At 34.3% G+C, this 22,408-nt stretch overlaps 4 protein-coding genes across 6 annotated transcripts; all 4 read left to right on the top strand.

Annotated features, from left to right (window-relative positions):
* The first annotated feature begins 508 nt into the window (after positions 1-508).
* LOC141674918 (beta-amyrin 6-beta-monooxygenase-like) lies at positions 509-2,340 on the top strand. The gene is made up of 3 exons (XM_074481618.1): positions 509-1,466; positions 1,631-1,818; positions 2,041-2,340. Exons 1-3 carry the CDS (start codon positions 509-511, stop codon positions 2,338-2,340), a joined length of 1,446 nt encoding a protein of 481 aa, XP_074337719.1.
* Positions 2,341-3,241: 901 nt separating this feature from the next.
* Positions 3,242-5,122, top strand: LOC141674917 (beta-amyrin 6-beta-monooxygenase-like). The gene is made up of 3 exons (XM_074481617.1): positions 3,242-4,184; positions 4,266-4,453; positions 4,821-5,122. The coding sequence occupies exons 1-3, from the start codon at positions 3,242-3,244 to the stop codon at positions 5,118-5,120; spliced, it is 1,431 nt and encodes a 476-aa protein (XP_074337718.1). The 3' UTR covers positions 5,121-5,122.
* A 977-nt stretch (positions 5,123-6,099) lies between these two features.
* Positions 6,100-12,174, top strand: LOC141672632 (uncharacterized). Of its 3 annotated transcripts, none has more exons than XR_012555629.1 (7): positions 6,100-6,471; positions 7,887-8,054; positions 8,236-8,470; positions 9,205-9,427; positions 9,521-9,654; positions 10,038-10,163; positions 10,245-10,644. XR_012555629.1 is itself a non-coding variant. In XM_074479283.1 (6 exons), the coding sequence occupies exons 1-5, from the start codon at positions 6,124-6,126 to the stop codon at positions 9,648-9,650; spliced, it is 1,104 nt and encodes a 367-aa protein (XP_074335384.1). In that variant the 5' UTR covers positions 6,100-6,123; the 3' UTR covers positions 9,651-9,654; positions 10,847-12,174. The 3 variants fall into 3 exon arrangements, 1 of the variants encoding a protein (XP_074335384.1); XR_012555630.1 differs by having other exon boundaries at positions 10,242-10,644; XM_074479283.1 differs by lacking the exons at positions 10,038-10,163; positions 10,245-10,644 and adding an exon at positions 10,847-12,174.
* A 4,976-nt stretch (positions 12,175-17,150) lies between these two features.
* LOC141671841 (protein SENSITIVE TO PROTON RHIZOTOXICITY 1-like) lies at positions 17,151-19,984 on the top strand. The gene is made up of 2 exons (XM_074478225.1): positions 17,151-17,234; positions 18,267-19,984. The coding sequence occupies exon 2, from the start codon at positions 18,302-18,304 to the stop codon at positions 19,841-19,843; it is 1,542 nt and encodes a 513-aa protein (XP_074334326.1). The 5' UTR covers positions 17,151-17,234; positions 18,267-18,301; the 3' UTR covers positions 19,844-19,984.
* The last annotated feature ends 2,424 nt before the right edge of the window (positions 19,985-22,408 follow it).

Here is a 22,408-nt window from a genome sequence, read left to right as displayed (position 1 = left end):
GTACATCTTCTTCTTGTGCTATTTACTTGCATGGCTACATATAAGATACTAGCACATGATTACGTGGACTTTTAGTCAAATGATAATTTCTTAAAATGAAATTATAAAGTTTGGTAATTTTTATAGTTCAAATTGATGTTTTAAAAATTTTAAAATTTTCGGTTTGCAATAAATTATTGTAATCTAGACATGGATACACTTAGAGGCCATGAGTTAAAATAAATAAATTAAAAATATTTTAAATCAAATATATTTATTTACGCACTCCGTCATAATATCATAAATGATACCTCGATATCTCAATCCCGCACCACCTAACCTCAGCCGCTTGAACCAAACAACAACTGAATCAAATATTAATGAAAGATTACTTGTTAAAATACAGCCTGTTGTGCTATTTGCCTGGCTCCATTATAAGATACCAGAACATATGATTTACATAATTCAAAGCTTGCAACTCAAATTAATCCCCCTGCTGCAAAACAGAATTGACACATTAAATCTAGACATGGATGCAGTTGAGGCCATGAGTTTATTACCATACACATTGTCATTAGTAATAATTGTTGCATCTCTGTTTCTCCTTTTCTTTATCTTCGAAAAATCGAACACAAATGTTCCCCCAGGCTCCAGTGGATGGCCAGTGATCGGAGAAAGCATCAAGTTTGCGTTATCAGGGCCTCGAGAATTCATCGCAGAACGAACAGAAAAGTATTCGAAAGATGTATTTAAAACCTCTCTGTTTGGACAACAGATGGCAGTGTTTTGTGGACCGGTTGGGAACAAGTTTGTGTTTGCCAATGAGACCAAATCACTTGCCTCGTGGTGGCCACTGTCTGTAAGAAAGGCCTTGTTTTTCCCCGAGTTTGCAGAGTCTTCTACCGACGATATTGCATCTCTGATGTATAGTTTTATTCGCGATATTCTCAAACCAGAGGCCTTAAAACAGTATGTACTGGTTATGGATTCAATGGCACGAGAACATGTTGGCTCCGAGTGGTCTGGTAATGAAATAGTACAGGTTGATCAAATGTCGAAGAAGTACACATTTGATTTGGCTTGTAGAATATTAATGGGAGTTGTTGATGTCGAGTATGTCAGAAGGCTAGCCAAGCATTTCACTCTTTTTAATGCAGGATTGTTCTCCGTCCCAATTGATCTGCCTGGCACTGCTTATAACAAAGGTATCAAGGGGGGGAACTTGGTTCGGGCTGAGCTTATGAAGATCATTAGCGAGAGGAGAAAGGAAATAGCGGAGAATAGATCAGAAACAGTTAGTAGTTCTGATTTTCTGTCTCGAATGCTGCTGGTGACTGATGAGAACGGGAGATTTGTTAGCGAAAAGGAGATAACTAACAACATTGTTGGTTTGCTTTTTGCTAGCTTCGAGACTACTAGCACTGCTGCTGCCTTTGTGCTCAAGTATCTTTCGGAACTTCCACATATTTATGATAAGGTCTATAGAGGTACGATAATTTACACGTATATGGATGAACAAATGACTGTCGATAGCTAGCTAATAATTTTGTACACCATTCTGTATACCAAGCATTTTCCTTCTTTATTTATCATTTATAAACTTGCATTCACTAGTTGAAGTAATAATCAAAGTTAAATATTGATGGAGCAGAACAAAATGAAATAGCAAAATCGAAAATTGAAGGGGAGTTGTTGACATGGGAAGATATACAGAAGATGAGGTACTCGTGGAACGTTGTGTGCGAGACTCTGAGGTTACTACCTCATGCAAACGGTGGCTTTAGAGAGGTTACTAATGATTTTACATATGCTGGTTACACCATTCCAAAGGGATGGAAGGTATATATATCTTTTACATGTTATGTTAAATATATGATCGTACTTGGGTTTTTCTCTAACACCTTAAGGTTTTAGAGCGACTGGTTACTCAACATAGTATCAAAGCTTAGGCGAGAGAGGATTCAGGTTATTGAGGCATTTCTCTAACACCTTAAGGTTTTAGATGAGCTTAAGTGCGAGTATTAATTAGCATATAATTCAATTAAATTGTTTTGTTTGTAGACAATGTGGAATGTTCATACAACACACAAGAATCCAAAATACTTTGCCAATCCAGAAACATTTGATCCATCAAGATTCGAAGGGAAGGGACCTGCTCCTTACACTTTTGTACCGTTTGGCGGAGGATCAAAAATGTGCCCTGGAAAAGAGTATGCTCGTCTTGAAGTTCTGGTGTTTGTTCATAATATTGTTACCAAATTCAAGTTGGAGAAAGTGAATCCCCGAGAAACGATAGTACAGTACTTCCTTTCGGGGCCAATGGAAGGTCTTACTGTCCGTCTAGTTCCCCATGATGTTTAGATAGTCTGCATTAGGAAAATCTATGTGTGTTTTGCTAAAAGTGCACCAGTTAAGTTCTGATCACTTTAAACTTATAGATGTGTGTTTTATTGTGCCAGAACTGAACCTGTATTCTAAGGTGCCCTGTGTTTGATGCAATCGTAATGCAAGAAAACTCGATTTCTTTCAGTCTAATTATGTTTTTCAGTTCTTCCTCCATAATATATCGTCGCGGTTAAACTATAACTCATCTCTTCCAGTTTACAAATGAGAAAGTTTGACAGCAGGGGAATGCTCCTGATGAACTAGTATTAGCTTAATATTCTGATTTCAGAACTGAAGAATAATCTGTCATTTCATTTTTTTACGTTTCGCACGTTACCTGCTGGCTAAGTGTATATATTCGTTTTGAAATATATTTTAAGATCCGATTGGGGCCGTCCTATAACATCTTAAGAATTTAGATGAGTTTGTTACTTGACATGATATTTGGCGTATATATTATGGACATGAAGACAAAAAATTACCTCAAAGATGAACGTCCGTGATCCACCCTTCGACCCAAAAATGGGCTTTCTGAGTGAGGCGGGGTGTTGGAATATGATATAAGATTCGGTTGGAGATTTTCTGTAACACTTTAAGATTTTAGATGAGCTGGTTACTCAATGTAGAGTCACGAAAACTTCTTCTTTTTATTTTGAAACTAGAGCTATAATAAATTAAGCCCTGACATGTGTTTATTAAATATTGAATATTTAAAACTGATTGATGACATTATACATGTGTTGGTACATCCCCAGATATTGACTTTTTAGAATTGATTGATGAGAACTTCTCTTGTGTTGTTACCTAGTTATATATACCAGTACATATGATTTAGCATAGAAATTTAAGCATCTGATACACAGATTTAGACACTGAAATGGCACCAGATGTTTTGAGCTTATTGGCATTAGTAATCACTGTTCTATCTCTGTTTCTGGTTTTCATCATCTTCCGAAAACCAAAAGAAAATGTTCCACCAGGCTCAAGTGGATGGCCAGTGATCGGAGAAAGCATCAAATTTTTTTGGTTAGGTCCGCAAGAGTTCATCAACGAACGAACAAGAAGGTACTCGAAAGATTTATTCCAAACCTCCTTATTTGGTCAAAAAATGACTGTGTTCTGTGGACCGCTTGGCAACAAGTTCATTTTTTCCAATGAAACCAAATCACTTGCCTCCTGGTGGCCACTTTCTGTAAGAAAGGCCTTTTTTTTCCCCGAGTTTGTAGAGTCTTCTACGGACGATGTTTCATCCCTCATGTTTTGCAGTATTCGTGATATTCTGAAACCAGAGGCTTTAAAACAGTACATAGCTGTCATGGACTCAATGGCACGAGAACATGTAGATTCGCAGTGGACTGTTGATGAAGTCGTGAAGGTGTTTCCACTGTCGAAGAGCTACACAATTGCTTTGGCTTGTAGAATATTAATGGGAGTTGTTGATGTTGAGTATGTCACAAGGCTAGCCAAGCACATCACTCTTGTCAATGCTGGATTGTTCTCCGTCCCAATTGATCTGCCCGGGACTGCTTATAACAAAGCTATTAAGGGTGGAAAATTAGTCCGAGCTGATCTTATGAAGGTCAACACTGAGAGGAGAAAGGAAATGGTGGAAAATAGAATAGAAACAGTCGGTAAATCTAATTTTCTGTCTCGAATGCTGCTGTTGACAGATGAGAACGGGAAATTTGTTAGCGAAAAGGAGATAACTAACAACATTGTTGGTTTGCTTTTTGCTAGCTACGAGACGACTAGCACTGCTGTAACCTTTGTGCTCAAGTATCTTTCTGAACTTCCACATATTTATGATGAGGTCTACAAAGGTACATTTATTCTTATATCCTATAAACTACCTTGAGTTTACTTGTTGAAACGATGATTGAGCTTAGATATTGATTGAACAGAACAAATCGAAATAGCTAACACAAAAAGTGAAGGGGAGCTGTTAACATGGGAGGATTTACAGAAGATGAAGTACTCGTGGAACGTTGTGTGTGAGACTCTGAGTTTAATACCACCTTTATTTGGCGCGTTTAGGGAGGTTGTTCATGACTTCACATACGCTGGCTTCACCATTCCTACGGGATGGAAGGTATGAATCTTGTACATTGTACCTGCATAAATCTAGTAGGTCAAAAAACTTGCGTAAAGTGTTGCCTGAGGTAGCAAAGGCACTGTGTTTTGCTGTTCTAGGCCATATAAGGTGTAGTGGTAACTAAATCTGGCAATACTGGTTTACGACTCAGGCAATGTGTTTTTCTGTTCAAGGCCATATAAGGTGTAGGGGTAACTAAATCTGGCAATACTGGTATACCTGGCAATACTGGTATACGACACATGAACATGGTACGAAATGACACGAATAATTAAACACGTTACGACTGGTAACTTAAGTACATCAGCAACAATCTAAATTCCTGAAAGTTAGCTGATATTGGAATTGATTCATTTCTTTGTAGACATTGTGGACAGTGCATACAACACACAAGAATCCGGAGTACTTTACAGATCCGGAAACATTTGATCCATCAAGATTCGAAGGGAGAGGACCTGCTCCGAGTACTTATGTACCTTTCGGTGGAGGATCAAGAATGTGTCCGGGAAAAGAGTACGTTCGTCTTCAAATTCTGGTGTTTCTGCATAACATTGTTACCAAATTCAGATTGGAGAAAGTGAATCTCCAGGAAAAGATAGAAATGTACTTTCTCCCAGTACCAAAGGAAGGTCTTCCTATGCGGCTGATTTGCCGTAAAATTTAAATAGTACTTCCTCCGTCCCTCCCGATTCTACATTGGTGGTACATTGGTGGAAGAAGGACAGTACATTTGTTCACAACTATGAGTAGATTTTGAACTATGAGTAGATTTTGTTAATGAAATCTTGTAACTCTTGTTAACATATTTTTAATGAATTGATTAAAAAGATGTAAAATCCATAATCTACTCCTATATTTCAAAATATTTTTTTAAAAGCTAATCAGGTATAAGATTTTTTATTTGATTAGCCTAACAAAAAAAGTTCCATCGATTCGATTCAATTAAAATACTCGTGAAGATCCCAGATATTACTCTGGAACAGCTCTTATATGCGATAATTTTTTGTTCAATTTCGTCTTTCATTTATAATATGTACCGTCAAAACATCTGAATACCAAAATAAAACAAAATTTATCATTGGCTGGAAATAAATTTTTCGCAAACTTTGTTGCGTAAAAATATTCATTTACAAACAAAGTTATAGGGAAAAATAAGAAATTTCATTTACAAACAAATTTATAACAAAAGCAATTCAACCCATTTCTCTATAAAAATCATTATTGTAAAAATCGAAAATCGGGGAAGATCGGTTGAACTACCGATTTAGAATTAGTTGAAAATTGGGGATTAATCGGAGTAAAAATCGGATGTATTATAATATTAAATTATATTTAATATATTATTATCATTATATTAGTTATATATTAACAAATATATATTTATTATATCATAATTTCTATACTTATTCATATTTAAATGAATATAGTATTTAAATTTTAATAAATAATTATATATACTCCAATAAAGAAAAATTCGTAAGAATTAATCGGATTTCAAAGATCAAATCGGTCGGATACTTCATAGGGGATTAATCGGGAATTAATTGGTTGAATCGAAAATTTATTGGGAATTTTTAGAATACCGATAAAAACACTAAACATTTGTACTTAAATTTAAAATTTTAAGTTTATCCAAGTGAACAAAGTTTTGAGAAATAATAATAGCCATGGTAGAACTTGGTGTCTTCTCTATCAACTATCCCACCATTTCTTCTTTCAATCCTTCCCCACCATTGTATTATTCCCAAAAATCCCACATACCCAAACATAAGAAACATATTAGGACTACAAAATCACTTAAAATCAGATCTGTTGTTGCTGATTCTTCAGTGACAAAAGATCAAACAGTTGGTGTGCAAACTGGGAATAAGCTTAAACCAGGAGGGCCTAAGAGGGTATTTTTTCTTGATGTGAACCCACTTTGTTATAGAGGAAGTGTACCAAGTTTAAGCTCTTTTGCTTACTGGGTTTCTCTTTTTTTCTCTCAAGTCAGTGTTAATGACCCTGTTATTGCTGTAATTCTCTCTCTCTCTCTCTCTCTCTCTCTCTCTCTCTCTCTCTTTCCCATATGAAATGTATAGTTTAGCTCCCTTTTTTGGATAATGTTATGTATGTACTCTCTCTCTCTCTCTCTCTCTCTCTCTCTCTCTCTCCATATGAAATGTATAATTTCGCTCCCTTTTTGGATTATTTTATGTACTCTCTCTCTCTCTATGAAATGTATAATTTAGCTCCTTTTTGGATTATGAGCTCCCTTTTTTGAATTATGTTATGTACTCTCTCTCTCTCTCTCCCCCTCCCTCCTCCCATATGAAATGTATAGTTTAGCTCCCTTTTTGGATTATGGTATGTACTCTCTCTCTCTCTCTCAATGTATATAATGTATACTTTAGCTGCCTTTTTTATTATGTTGTGTTATGTATAGTTTCTTGGGAAATGAATTGATTTTGATATGTTTAATTATCAAGAACATTACATATTTGATATGTTAAAGCTAAAAAATGTATAATTTAGCTCCCATTTCAGCATTATGTTGTGTGTTATATAGTATCTTGACAATTATTTTTATATGTTTTCTAATCAAGAACTTTATGTATTTGATATGTTAGATCAGAAAGACCCTATAATTTGGCTCCCATTTTAAGCAATATGTTGTGTTCTTTATAGTGTCTTGGAGGAAAAATCGATTTTGGTATGTTTTATTATAAGAACACTATGAATTTGATATATTAGTAGGCTCCTATTTTAGCATTATGTTGTGTTATTTAAACTTTCTTGGAGAAAGAATCGATCTTGATGTGTTTTATTATCAAGAACAGTACTTATTTGATATATGTTAGAGCTACAAAAACTTCAAATTTAGCTCCCAATTTATCACTGTCTTATGTTTTGTGTTATGTCACATAACTTATGTGTACTTTCTTGGAGGAGCAATTCATTTTGAAGTTTTTTTTGTCATGAAGACTGGATGAAATCTAGTGATTGAAAAAATCAATCCATAACAAAGTAAATATTATTCTTTATATATTTTAATGTCAAGAGTACTAAGATGAATTGTACCAGTACAAGTAGTCAATTCTTACCAAAGTTACTGAGCTTACAATAATGTTTGCACCCCTATTGTAGCATTGTATTGTTTCATGGATACATTATTAGTTTGGTAATTTTTACTATCAGAGCACCAAGTAAAATGTAGTAGTTCGAGTGTATAATCCTTTTTAAAGTTACTGAAATCATAGTGTATTTATGCAACATTTTAAATAGGGAATTATATGTTTCAAGACAAATTAAATTTCTTACCTAAATTAATTTCATTTGCCAAGTAAATGCTTTGTCTTTTAGTTGTCAAAGAACTGAAATTAAATTGTTATTAAAGATACTTTTAAGCATTAATTTGTATAATGCATTAATTTAAAGCATCTATATGAAGGTTATTGATGGGGAAAGAGGTAATGAGTATCGCAAACAAATATTACCTTCATATAAAGCACACAGGCGGCAGTTTGTACAACCATTATCAGCTTTGCAAAACTGTGGAAAGAGTTCAATCGGAAAACATCAACTCATTTCAGATGTTCTAACTAAATGCAATGTGCCAGTAAGTCAACCTTGTAATTATCTTATTATCTGACAGTTAAACACAGTCTGCTTTAGCTACATGACTAGTAACTGTCTATTATGCATGTCTTGTGATTTGAAATATTGTAGGTGACTATCTACAACAAGATGAAGGCATGATCAGTTGCTGCGTTCTGAATTTCTTATTGTCGAATATGCAGGTTGTTAGAATTGAATCGCATGAAGCAGATGATGTTGTAGCTACACTTGTAGGTCAAGTTTTGGAAAGGGGATACCGCGTTGTTATTGCCTCTCCTGATAAAGATTTCAAGCAACTGATATCTGAAGATGTGCAAATTGTAATGCCTATGCCAGAGTTGAATAGATGGTCCTTTTACACATTAAAGCACTATGTTGCTCAGTATAACTGTGATCCGCGCTCTGATCTGAGTCTCAGTGAGTATGATTCTTATTTTGGTATCTAAAACCGATGTATTTATGCGAACCCTGAAAGTGGATTTGATGTGCGAAATAGACTACTAAATAAAAGGTCCATTACATTATGTTAGGCCATCTGTTGCATTCATTTTCTTTTCACGATGCTGCCACTAGCAGGAATCTTTAAGATTAGTTGAGAGTTTCTTTTAAAGTTTTCCGATTAGGAAAGGACCTAACAAGACTGGAAGTGACCTTGAAAATTGAGGATAATATTTTACATGAATAGTCATTTTGAGTCATATATGTCATTTTTGATATATCCAGAGGCATCTGCCGTCGACCTTGATTGTTAATGCACATCGCATCACATACATATTATGTTACTTTTAATGGCTCTTATTGTGGTTACAAAAATGGCTCTGAATAGTAAATACAGTTTATGTAATATTTTTCGTCTGTTAAAAGCCTTAGGATATATTATTCAACACCATGGCACCTATTGATACATTCTCAATATTCCATTTAGTAAATTGAGGAACTATATCTTACCTCTATTGTCAATGTCTTAAAATCATGGAATCAAGAGATGAAAATACATAAAGTGGGTGTTTGGTTAGGTAAATTTCCATTTATAAATCTAAGCAAGTATTTATTTCGGTACCTGTCTACATAAAATAAGTTAAATAACCTTATGTCTACACTAGTTATATGAAAGTAAGTAAAATTCTTATAATGGTGATGTAACAATGTAGGATGCATTATGGGGGATGAGGTCGATGGTGTTCCTGGAATTCAGCAAATGGTTCCTGGATTCGGTCGGAAGACTGCCATAAAGCTTTTAAAGAAGCATGGTTCTTTGGAAAATTTACTTAGTGTTGCTGCAGTAAGGACCATTGGCAGACCATATGCTCAGGAAGCCCTTATAAATTATGCAGACTACTTGCGAAAGAATTATGAAGTTCTTGCACTGAGGAGGTAATAATTTTTGTTTTTTTTTACCATAATTTGGTATGTAATGTTGGTGTGTCACTCGTAATCGTAAATGTTGACGACAAGTAAATGTTTCAGGGATGTTAATGTGCATCTTCAGGAGGAGTGGTTGTCTCAAAGAGACGTTAACAATGATGCTGAAAGTTTATCCAACTTCATTAAATTAGTGGGTGAAACTGCTCAGAGTAGATCTAGTTCCAACAAATGATATTGTAAGTAAAAAGTATTTAGAAGTTTTCCGGCCCATATCTTCCTTTCTAAGATTTTATTTTTCCTTCTCTTTCCTTTTTGTGAATAGAAGATCACTTAGGCTTGGGGCACAAAATTCTCTTATCTTTTTTAGTTTATAGCTCAAAAGAGTTACATATTGTCAGTTCAATGACTTCTGATAGGGTCTTAAGTTATTATCACAGTTCATTTGAATTAGAGTTCTCGCCATATATCAATATATATATATATGTACCATAGAACTTAACTCTCTCTCTCTATGTATATATAATTTTACGGAAGCTAAAACATGAGAAAAAAGTATAGCTTAAATTTTATTTGTGTTATGTTGCATCCTAGATACTTGTTAACATATGCTTGAGAACAGAATGCTTCTAGGGCTTTAATGTGTATATGACAATTGCTGAGTCCCATCGGGAAAGATTTTTTTGCTTGGGATTGCTGGATGTGGAAGCGCAGAATCTACTGGCTATGCGATAATTTTAAAATGAATGTGAGGGTGGCTGCTCTTGTTTTTTTAACTCTGTCCTTACCTCTTCCCCCCATAATTTAATATTAATTTTCTTCTCAGCAGGGAAAATTAAATTCTTTGAGACAACAGGTTGATATGTCCATGGCTTATTCACTTTAAAGCTGGAATATCCATATTTGAAACGCAATGTACCTAGGTTCATGATTATCTATATATCTGATCCTCACTGCCTGGATTTATGTTTAAACACACTAATTCTTATCTTTACCCGTCTCTATTTGTTGGTTGTGGTGGTTGGGAGGACTGTGGATTAAAACTGTAGCGACTGGTTTAACAAGCTTGTATAGGCATGAATAGAGTGTTATCATTCTTGAATTGTAATGATAACTACATATACCAAGATTTATCTCTATTTCTTTCTTTGTTGACAGAAAATTGTTTGTACCTGACATAGTGCAGACGATGATTATATAACCTAGTAATAGATTGTGCTTATTTCTTCCTCGGATAGTGTAGATAACGTTTATGTATCCTAGTTTATATGATGACGGCACAAAAAATGCCGCCATTCCAGGAAAGGATGGATGCAAATACTCTAAAGCTTGATATTTCGCTTCTAAACAAGTCCCCAGATTTAGTTCATCCTTGTTACAAGACTTCCGGCTCCATGTTTTGTTTGATCCTCTCTGTCAAATGTTATGCAGAACCGGACTCTTCACGAAAGGATGTATGAAGAAAGATGGTCCAGGGTCATTCTCATAATCATTATCGCCAGAATCGTAATTGGGAAAATCTTCCCAAAGGTTCCATGAATTAACAAATATCTCTGGTTCATGGTTGGGAAGATTATATGAAATCAAGTTGTATAGTTCTGCAAGAATTGGTTCGCCATTGTTCCTTGTACCCAAGATTGGCAATCGGATGTTTTCACGAAGACTAATTCTGATCCTCTTCTCCCAAGACGACTCGTTGATCTTCAGTACCCATATTTCATAAGCATTTGAATTACGATCCAGGACAAAGTAGGCAATAGATTGATCAAATTGATGAAGACTAGGAGGATGACTTCCAACAGACTCAGGCAACGAGATCAAATTCCACCTGCAGTCTTCTGAGATATTGTGCTATCATTTCTTCAGGCAAGCTGTGAATTGTTGTGTGCTGTTTCGCCATTATAGAATTACTCAATGACTGTTGAAGGAGGGCTTCTGCAGCTAGGTTTCTTTGTCAAGGCTTAAATTGTCTGCAACTCAACGCGTATGATTACTCCACACCAAAATGGCGTAAAACCAACTCCAATCTCAGAACTTGCACCATTTTGGTGTGACAACAAATATAACACGAGACCGGTCTGACAAAATTCATCATTTTGGTGTGACACCAAAAATTCAATCAAGTTTGCTGAAACACCATAATTTGATGAACAAATTCATTCTTTAAATGTCGGCAGTTATTTTACTTTTAGAATTTTAACAATAAATTAGATTTCTGCTACTAAGGTACGTGCGTTCCTGGATTCTTGCTTCAGGCAACTGGAAAATGGGATGCAGATGATCAGGATCTTACAGTTACGTACTCTCGTGACGAAGAAAGTTAAAACAGGCAATGCTGTCAGATCAAGAATGCTGGAGGATCTAACCAGGCTGTGTTACAGGTTATAACAACTTAGATGATGCATATGAGACTAAAAACAGAGTGGACACCAAGAAGAGATGCATTAAAGCAAAAAGTTGAGATTGTACAGAGGAGTTCCTATTAAATCAAACAAGAAACAGCAGCATCTGTGTCTGTAAATGTATATTAGTTTACATTTACACTTCTGTATCTGCCAAGGATGAGCCTGTCTACCCAACCAAACTTTCTGGTGTAGCGGTATGTTCCTCGCTCTCTTCCGGATATCGAGGATTCGGATATGTGTGAGCAAGTGTAACTGGCTAGCCAGATAAGATGAGCCTGCAGGAAATGGATTTTGTTACATTATATTCCATCACAGATTCATGCAAATCCAATTATCCACACATTTACAATACCTTCCATTATGGTTCCATCCCCTGAAAATTCATTCCTATCCAAACATACTAAAAATAATCTGGTAACTTTGTAACAAATTGTCAGAAAAATAAAGATATACTAAACTATTGAGGTATAATTTATAATGTAGTTCAATTTCTGGGTTATCCGTTATTTAAAAATAAAATTAAATAGTGTTATTCACATACTGAAATATTAATTTGTTAAACTAGACATAATCTCTTATCCCGCTAAATTAAGACCCAACTAATTCTACTAAATTATGACCACACCGCAGTTTTTTACCAATTATTTTAAAATTTTTATTATAAATCTCTAATTATAATATATTTATATAAATATATTAAAAATATTATATAATTAATTAAATTAATTTTTAAAAATATTTAAATATTAACGAGAACCGTGTATCGCACGAGATTTAACATGTCTATATATAAAAAAACAAGAAGATCATGCAATCTTTAGCTTACATCACATTATTGCCTATCTAACTCAGTATTCCAAAAAACCCCGATTTTTAAAAATCCTCGATTAATCCCCTACAAAGTATTCGACCGATTCGATATTTGAAATCCGATTTATTTTTACGAATTTTTCTTTACTGCAGTATATATAATTATTTATTAAAATTAAAATACTATATTAATTTAAATATGAATAATTATAGAAATTATAATATAATAAATATATATTTGTTAATAAATAACTAATATAATCATAATAATATATTAAATATAATTTAATATTATAATACATCCGATTTTTACCCCGATTAATCCCCGATTTTCAATTAATCCTAAATCGGTAACTCGACCGATCTTCCCTGATTCCCGATTTTTATCTAACTAATTATACTTCTTTCATTTTACCAAAATTTAAAATACCAATTATTTGTTTATTACTATAAAAATAGAGGCCTATCCACTAGAAAAGCAAAGACATCTTTTGCAACACAAACATGGTCATAGAACTGTAGCCAGCCACCATGTCTTACATTCCATCTACTGAAATAGACCTTTATGAATTATGAGGTGGATAAATATATTATAAGGATACAATGTATATGTAACAGTTTTTTTTCCCAGTGGAGCAACATTTTCTTTCCATCCACATTTTCAAAGGCTAATATTTAAACGTGTTAAATTTAAATTCTATCTTACTCCTACTCCCAATAAATAAAATTATAAAAATAGCACGACTGAATATCAAGTGATTAAGAACTTATCATTTATTTATTAGGTCCTCTAGGTCCTCGTTCGACTCAGTCTCATCCCGAAAATTTCCTGTAACACATGCTCAATTTTAAGGCCTCCTAGATTCTCAATGACTCATCCCAAGAATGTCATATTGTTTGACAATTTTAATTTAGGACCTGTTTGGCTGCCGAAAAATAAGTAGTTTATTGACTTATAAGCCGTGAGTATTTGTAGACGAGTGTTTGTTAACCCAACTTATAAGCTGTAAATTTGACTTATAAGCTCATAAGTTGAAGTTAGTAAAGACGTACTTTTTCTCAACTTATTTTGAATTTTCATTTCTTTTAAACTTTAGTTTTAAAGTATATGTTTTGAAATGTTAATCTAATTTAAAATTCACGAATTAAGATAATAAAATTTAAAAACTATTCATTTTTGTTTATTTAAGTAAAAAAAATCAAACTTATAAGTAAAATTATCCGAACACTATACAACTTATAAATATTTATCTACTTACCACTTATAAGTTAATTATCCATTTTAAGTACGAAGTTACTTATTTTAAAATTTCCTAAACGTACACTTATTCTATCATGGAGCTTAAAATTTGTTTGAAAATGAATATGTGTATAAATACTGAATTGATGATATAGAGTATCCTGGCCATTCTTTTAAATGGTCATCATCTGATATATTTTGCATTTGTTGTAGCAAATTGAAAGAGTTAGAGAAACAAATTGCAGGAAAAAACAAGCAAATTTTGTTATCTGATTCACTTTAAAAAAGTGAGGCAAAAGGAGAATGGAAGATGCACAGGATCAAACAAAATATGATAATATGATGGGTCACCAATTTGTTGGAATGCAAAGAAGAATATTTTATTGAAAAACTAAATATAACAAAGTTGAAAGGGACATTGAAAACAAGCATGAAAAAATAGGTAAGCAAGTATGTCATACAATATATGCTTACTTTTTAAATTGTAAATTAAGAAACAAACCTAGTCAATATATATACATGGGGTGGAAATGTCGAATTTCCGGTCGTATTCGTGTTTGTAAATAAATTAATTTCGGGTTAGGTTAAAATTATCTAAATAAATAAAATTAAATATTTTTCTTTTTTAACCCGCAGCCGTCACATGAATCAGGCTAAACCGCATTTAAGGGATATACTCTAACTCAGGAGACATAATCATAAATTTTCCTCACGTGGGATTCGAACCCGTGACCAAGAGAATAATTATCCTCTTTTTAATCGACCCTTGCGGGCGAAATTAAATATGTAAGGGTAAAAGAATAAAAAAATTAATAACAGATCATTTCAGGTCACTTTCGATAACAGTTGGTGTTTAGATCATTTTCGAAATTTCTTTCAATAAATTGAATTAAAAATCGAATCAAATTCAAATGGAATTTCAGATCGTGTCCGATATTGTGGCCCCCGCGTATCACCACCATTCATGCATTCATTGACTAAAACCTCATTTTAATTTACTTGGTTGCTTCCTTGTCTCTTCTTACTCTTGACCCTCGAACACTCTCATATAAATTAATCACATTATTGTGTATAATTGGATGCACTTCATCATTTGTTTAGTGTAAATAATGGAGATAAACTAAGTGCAAAAGAATCATCCAGTTGGATTGTGTGGCTTTGCGGATCCAAGTTTACTCAGATTTCAAATATTAATGAATACGGGAATACCTCAAATTTTTAGTGAATATCTTATATATTATTTATATTTTAAAAATCTTATTTATATCAAGATTTTTTTTATATTTTATAATTACTTAATATTTTTTGGGCTTTTTTCATAAATAACCAAGTTTAAAAGAATTTTTGTAAAAATACTGTCATTTTTTAAAACAAATTGCAAAAATACTATGTTCCAAAAAAATATTTGCAAAAATCCGGTGGTTGCATATGCAACCATATCTGCAACTGCTAGCAATCAAATATGTAACCGGAAATGCAACTTTAAAAAAATCTTTTGAAAATTATATTTATTTGCATAATAAGTTGCATCTGGTTGCAAGGCAGAAAAATAAATAGCCCTGCGGGACCAAACATTACAACCTAAAAAACAACTAAAACAACAAACTAGGAATCACACTAGAAACCACAATACCCAAAGACTTGCCACCAGTCTTCTCCATTGCAAAGTGTACACTATCCACTATGACCACTTCCTAGAACAATTTAAGTTACCTGATATGTTGTACAACTTTTTTATATTGGTCCCGCAGGGGCAGTTGCATTTAGATACAATTGGACCAATTCTCACCTGTATCTAGTGGATCAGAGAAATCCTTGTCCAAACCCTCAAATTCTCTAACCTCCTCTTCTTGGTTAATCTCAGCTTATATGCTAAAACCAAAATCAAAGTTGGACCGATTCTCATTTGGCCTATGATATTCTGCGGTAGTGTACTCAATTTGCGGTAGTTCTTGCATAAGATTCTCATCTACATACTCAACATCTACCTCTTGTGTGCAATTCTCAGTTTGTGTTGGTGTCTCATTTTCCCAGGCTACTTCTTCATCAGGCTGCAATACACTGACACAAATATGTCAACATATCTAACCTTGGGCATTAAAGTACACATTAGCATGACTTCCTCATCATTATCTAGCTCAGCACACTCCCTTTCCATATCAGTACCAGGCAACCTATACCATAATTTAGAATACCCAATTTCCCCGACCTCTTTAAGCATATGTCCAATTTCTATTAAACTGATATGATCGGCATCACAGTAGTCGAAGTAATCTATACTACCCCAACATAACATTTTGGTTTCTCCTTCATTTCTCCACCATGGTGCAATTTAATTGAAAAGAACTCTATTTCTGCACATTTATTCATATACAAATACAAATTTTATTCATAACAAATGCACATTTCACTCAAAAATTAGCATATGCAGCTATGCTTTAAAAATAGACTATAATCGGACATTGTTATCAAGTAATAAACAACATTTTCAATTACAAATCAAAACCATAATCTGTACTACAATCATTTACCATCGAAATTCTTTTTAAATCATAACAATGAGTACAAAACCCTAATTTGTACTACAAACCCCTATTTTGTACTACAATTATTTTCCATCAAAAACCTAATTATAAATCATATCCATACATAATCATAAAGTATCAATATCATTCAGTACACATGCAACAAGTTATGAAGCTTATCACGATAATCAGGGCATTCTCGTGACTTGTAGATCTCAGCATCTTCCTTAAGTCTCAGATACCAACTCATTTTGTCTCGATCGCTATGGTAATCGCCTGCAATTATCGCCTTAGGAGAGAGGGGAGGAAGACTAAAAGACCTAACTTGCAATTGGAGGGAAACTGTGTCTGATAAGAGGGTTACATGTTACATTCCTACTGATATTACTATTTTACCCATGACTCATTATTTTCAGTCCTAACGCCGTTAATCACAGTCTGACGGAGAGGACACGGAGCCCCTTCGATATAAAAATAAAATAATTTAGCCTTTCAACTGGCTAGAAATATAATTTAGACAAGTCTGTGCAATAAAATTATACTTCAGATATACAAACTGCAATTAAGTCTATTTTAATTGTAAATTTTTGATTCTAATATAATAATATCCCCAATTTAATTAACATATCTATGAACGGTATAGATTTAACAAAATATAATCAACGGTCCAGATTGATTCTAGTGTACTGCATTATCATGGTCCCACATGGTCCCACATGACTGAGACTAGTTATGCTACTTGATACCAGAAGTGAAAACAAACCCTTATATATACTTAGAGTTGAGTTTGTTTTTCTCTTTCACATTCTCTATCTTTCTAAATTCTAATCTTCAATCTGGTGAGTTCTTGATCTTTTCTTGAAAAAGTTACAAACTTTATTCAAAAAATTGTTTTTTTTTGTTTTTTTATGTAATCTTTAAATTTTGTTGTGAAAATTTTGTGTTTTGCTGTGTAAATGTTGGTTCTTGATTTGTTTATCATTTGATAGGTTGAAATGAAACATGGGTTTTGCCTATATATTGATAAAGTTACAAACTTTACTATGCAATTGTTTTTTTTATTTGTGAATTCTTTAAATTTTGTTGTGAAAAAACTGTGGTTTGATGTGTAATTGTTAGTTCTTGAGTTGTTTATTATTTGATTTCTTGAAATGAATCATGGGTTTTGCTCATCTTGATAAAGTTGCTAACTTTATTCATTAAATATTTGAATTTTGCTGTGAATTGTTATGTGTAGTTGTGTAAATGTTAGTTCTTGATTTGTTTATCATTTGATTGCTTGAAATGAAATATGAATTTGGCTTATCTTGATAAAGTTAATAACTTTTTTGATTAAAATTTCACTTTTGGATACCTTGTTAGTGTATTTTTCTTTCAATTTCTGTTGTAAAAATTTATGTGTAGTTGTGTATATATGTTAGTTCTTGATTTGTTTATCATTTGATTGCTTGAAATGAAACATGTGGATATGCTTGGAAGATTTTTAAAAGTGGGATTTTGGTGAAATTGAGGTAGAGTGAAGATAGATGTTAGATTAATAGATTTATCTTTGATGCAAAAAAATATTGTTTTCGAGTTAGTCATTGTATCTGTCAAATGAACTGTCTCGAATTCTCGATACATAGCTCCAGTCTCTCATTATGTGCTGCACTACAAAGGGCTCCCTTGTATTCAACTGTTATTGTTTTCGATATTTTTTCTGTATTCATGGAACAGTGGATTTCTGTTTTTTTTTAATTTTTTTTATCTATAAAGGCGATTTCCGGGCTTTATTGGTTTACTTCCCTGTTTTTGATTAGACCTGGTATCTCTCGGAATTTGGTGTGTGACTAAGTGATTATTCTTTCTATGATGGTCTTTCTGGTTTACAGATCTCTAGCTTTGGATTTGTGTAATAAAAGAAATAATGGATCTTCAAAAGAGGCTGTGCGGAGTAGAAACATGGACAAAATTACCTTCGTCTACGCAACTTGAATTACAAAAGAAGGTGCCTCCTGATCAACAATCTTTCATAAATTTCAGTTGTCAGCAAAATCTGCAAAAGTTGGATGACCCTTCGGTCATTGATTACTCTACAAGGATCGGAGAACAATTTCCGGGTTTTGGTCTGCCGTCTCAAACCACAAGTTCATTTACTTGCAACAATGATGATCAGATGAAAATTCTTGGTCAACTAGATGGTCAGATGAATGGCATTCGTGATGCAATCCGAAATTGTGATTGGGATCCAAGAGTGATGCTTAATAATCTCTCGATCATGGAACAAAAGATCCACCAGCTCCAAGATCTGGTCCGTCTAATTTTTGGAAGGAGATCTGAAGGTATGAATGGGTCCGAAGAACTTTCAGCTCAGCAACAGCAGTTAATTAATGCTGATCTCACCTCGATTATAGTTCAGCTAATTTCAACTGCTGGTAGTCTTCTTCCATCAGCCAGGAATACTTTCTCTTCTGGCAGTTCTTTTGGGAACCAACTAGGACAGACTGGTGGAATTGGCTACCCTTCTGGACATTCTGGAACTGGAAATAATAATGTAAGCAAGGTAGAAGATTATTCTAACCAGATTGATCCGATTGTGAACAATGTTGAAGAACATGATCTAAAAGATGAAGAAGAAGTTGATGAAGGAGAACACCTACCCCCGGGTTCCTATGAAATTTTGCAACTTGAGAAAGATGAAATTCTCGCGCCTCACACTCATTTCTGTCTTATATGTGGAAAGGGTTTCAAGAGGGATGCCAATTTGCGGATGCATATGAGAGGTCATGGGGATGAATACAAAACTGCAGCTGCACTTGCAAAGCCCCACAAGGAGATGTGTTCTGAGCCAACACTTATGAAGAGGTATTCCTGTCCTTATGTTGGTTGCAAGCGAAACAAGGATCACAAAAAGTTTCAGCCGTTAAAAACGATCTTGTGCGTGAAAAATCATTACAAAAGAACCCATTGTGACAAAAGTTACACTTGCAGTCGATGCAATACAAAAAAGTTCTCGGTAATTGCAGACCTTAAAACACATGAAAAGCATTGTGGCAGAGATAAATGGCTCTGTTCTTGTGGAACAACTTTCTCAAGAAAAGACAAGCTTTTCGGGCACATTACACTTTTCCAAGGCCATACTCCTGCCATTCCACTTGATGAAAATAAAGGAATGCATGAGTTGTCCGATCATGGTGAAGCCAATGAAGCTCCAAGTAAGGTTGCTCGAACAGAATTTGACTTCAGCCCTGCTGGCTTCCAGAATATTATGGACGCGACAGGGATTGCCAATGAAGATCCAAGAATTTTCTCTCCATTGGACTTTGACATTAGTAGTCTGAGTGGATTTAGTGACTTCCCCCGGCCTCCATTTGAAGACACAGCCGATTCTCTGTCCTTCCTGATGCCGAGTTCTTGTAATTACCCTAGGGAAGCTAAAAGGATTTCAGGCTCTTACAATTTAGAATGATATATTCAATTCATTGTAGAAAGTTTTAGCAATGGCTTGGTGTAGTGGTATTATTATTGTTCAAATTTCATTTTATATGTATAATGACTCTTTCTCTTGAAGTATAATGACTCTGTCTTGAATAAATATTATTTTCAGAAACACTTGTTCCTGCTATAGTGATGCTTTTTTCTTTCTTTTTTGCTTAGCATGGGTATTGAATATACACTGAGGGTTGATTGACTTGTCTCAATGCAGTTTGTGGAAGTAATTTAAATAATGGTTTGTTAAGGTGTACAAGTAGAGCTGCAATGGTGAGGTTCTGGGCTGTAAATTCCAAGTAATAATGGTTAGATATCATTGAAAAAGACAAGTCAAGTAGGCTTGATATGAAAAACAAAACAAGAAAAGGTCAACTAGGCTTATGATTTAACAACTGCACAACATGAACTTCTAAAGCACTCAACTTATAAACAACTAAAGTAAACTTGAGTTGGATTTGTGAAGGTATCAATGGTTGTTCTTCTTTTAAAGCCAACTCTAAGAAAACCAGTTTTCCTGCAATGAAACAGTTCATGCACACTAGACTTGAGAACTATCAACTATATATAGGAATTACAGTTGTTTCAATTCGACTAATTTGGAAGTTGTCGACCAAAGTGTGTGTTTTGCAGAAAAATGAGCTTCAATCCCTTCAAATGGCTAATCATTTTCACCACCATTGCTGCTTCTAGTAGTAGTGTCACTGCAGTGGCATTTCATCTCTATTTCAATTAGTCATTGCCATGATTTTTAGTGTTTTCGCACTTGTTTTAAGATTGATTGCAAAGGCTATGTATGTAGCTGGTTGATTCAGCACTTTAAATTCAAAGACTTTGCTGCTGCAGTATCCACTGCAATGCATGAAATTGAAAAGAAATTAAACTATCTATATAAGCCATTGGTGCAGCATCACCAACTCGTATTCAGGTACCGAGCATTCTTGTGCCACCGGCTGTCTCTGCAACACAGAATATTCAGCTGTGCATTACATTCATCACAATAAAGGTTCAAAAATCAGTAAAGTAGAGAGTGGTACTTGTCTCGATAACCCAGGTCTGTAAATCGCTTGTGAATGATCACATCCCCTCGCACAAAAGCAGCAACACGCCATTTGTGCTTATCAGTCAAGTTGTTACTAAATCAGTGATTCATGTATGCTAAACAATGCCAATACAGCAATTTGGAAATTTCCAAAGTATATCATTATACAGCACAAAAATAAGAGTATTCTGAAGTTTTCAGAGAGTATATAGAATGGTATACAATCAAAAAACAATGCAAGAGGGAGAACTAAAATTCACACATCTGAAATTCTAAAAGGCTGGACAAGAAAAATAGTATACATTTAGCTGTTATGAATTACAAATCATTTTCTTCAACAAAAGTAATTCGCATCCATTAAAGGCTTCCGATTACTTCATTCACTATCGAGCAAAACCAGACTCTCCAGATAAGGGCGATTACTTCAATCACTATCGAGCAAAATCAGACTCTCCACATAAGGCCGATTACTTCAATCACTATCGAGCAAAACCAGAGTCTCCACATAAGGGCGATTACTTCAATCACTATCGAGCAAAGCCAGACTCTCCACATAAGGCCGATTACTTCAATCACTATCGAGCAAAATCAGACTCTCCACATAAGGCCGATTACTTCAATCACTATCGAGCAAAACCAGAGTCTCCACATAAGGGCGATTACTTCAATCACTATCGAGCAAAGCCAGACTCTCCACATAAGGCCGATTACTTCAATCACTATCGAGCAAAACCAGACTCTCCACATAAAGGACTAATGAAGAATGGCGGGTCATGGTTATTCTCGATGTCACAATATGCAAAGGGAGTCCATTGATTCCAAGAACTAACGAAATCATTTGGTTCATGATTATGAAGATTGTATGTGACAATGTTATATTCCTTAGCAAATATCGGTTCACCATTGTTCCTTACTCCCCATACTGGCCCTAAACAATTTTTACTTAATTTAACCCTCATCTTCTTCACCCAAAAGTACTCCTCACTCATCTGATCGTCTTCCAATACCCACATGTCGAAACCTTTACAGTTTTCATCGTAGTCCATCAGATATTCGTCGTCCTCAGATTCTTCGTCCACAAAGAACTCAGCAAAGTACGCGACAGATTGACCTAATGGATGAATAATATGATTCAAGATCAGCACAGGTTCATCCAATTCAGTCAACAGAAACAAGTCAGGCATCGAAATTACTCGCAGTTTATCAGTCCTGGTATCATAGCACAAAGCTATACCAATGTCTTCAAAATTAAACCCTAACCAAAATGCAGCACCATTAACAAAAACTACGTCCTCAACACAAATGCTCGAAACACGAATATTATAATGTCTTGTTGTCTTCCAAACATCAGCATTTAGACTATAAACACCTACTGCAACTGAATTGATCAAATATTGGTCTATTTCTATATGTACCACCATATGATCATTAACTTCTGGCACAAACCCTAACGCTAAAGCTTGCGATCTTTCTTTAAAGGCACGTCTACGAAGAGGTGAATCG

Source organism: Apium graveolens, chromosome 7 (assembly GCF_009905375.1).
Source record: "Apium graveolens cultivar Ventura chromosome 7, ASM990537v1, whole genome shotgun sequence".
NCBI classification, from domain to species: domain Eukaryota; kingdom Viridiplantae; phylum Streptophyta; class Magnoliopsida; order Apiales; family Apiaceae; genus Apium; species Apium graveolens.
The sequence above is the reverse complement of the archived record's forward strand: the minus strand, read 5'-3'. Positions and strand labels throughout refer to the sequence as shown.

Excerpts from the sequence above, each read along its gene's own strand:
- LOC141674918 (XM_074481618.1), top strand. The coding sequence starts at position 509 with ATGGATGCAGTTGAGGCCATGAGTTTATTACCATACACATTGTCATTA. Across the intron at positions 1,467-1,630 it reads TTATGATAAGGTCTATAGAG|AACAAAATGAAATAGCAAAA; the intron begins GTACGATAATTT and ends TTGATGGAGCAG. Across the intron at positions 1,819-2,040 it reads CCATTCCAAAGGGATGGAAG|ACAATGTGGAATGTTCATAC; the intron begins GTATATATATCT and ends TTTTGTTTGTAG.
- LOC141672632 (XM_074479283.1), top strand. The coding sequence starts at position 6,124 with ATGGTAGAACTTGGTGTCTTCTCTATCAACTATCCCACCATTTCTTCT. Across the intron at positions 8,055-8,235 it reads TAACTAAATGCAATGTGCCA|GTTGTTAGAATTGAATCGCA; the intron begins GTAAGTCAACCT and ends TCGAATATGCAG. Across the intron at positions 9,428-9,520 it reads GAAGTTCTTGCACTGAGGAG|GGATGTTAATGTGCATCTTC; the intron begins GTAATAATTTTT and ends TAAATGTTTCAG.
- LOC141671841 (XM_074478225.1), top strand. The coding sequence starts at position 18,302 with ATGGATCTTCAAAAGAGGCTGTGCGGAGTAGAAACATGGACAAAATTA.
- LOC141674917 (XM_074481617.1), top strand. The coding sequence starts at position 3,242 with ATGGCACCAGATGTTTTGAGCTTATTGGCATTAGTAATCACTGTTCTA. Across the intron at positions 4,185-4,265 it reads TTATGATGAGGTCTACAAAG|AACAAATCGAAATAGCTAAC; the intron begins GTACATTTATTC and ends TTGATTGAACAG. Across the intron at positions 4,454-4,820 it reads CCATTCCTACGGGATGGAAG|ACATTGTGGACAGTGCATAC; the intron begins GTATGAATCTTG and ends ATTTCTTTGTAG.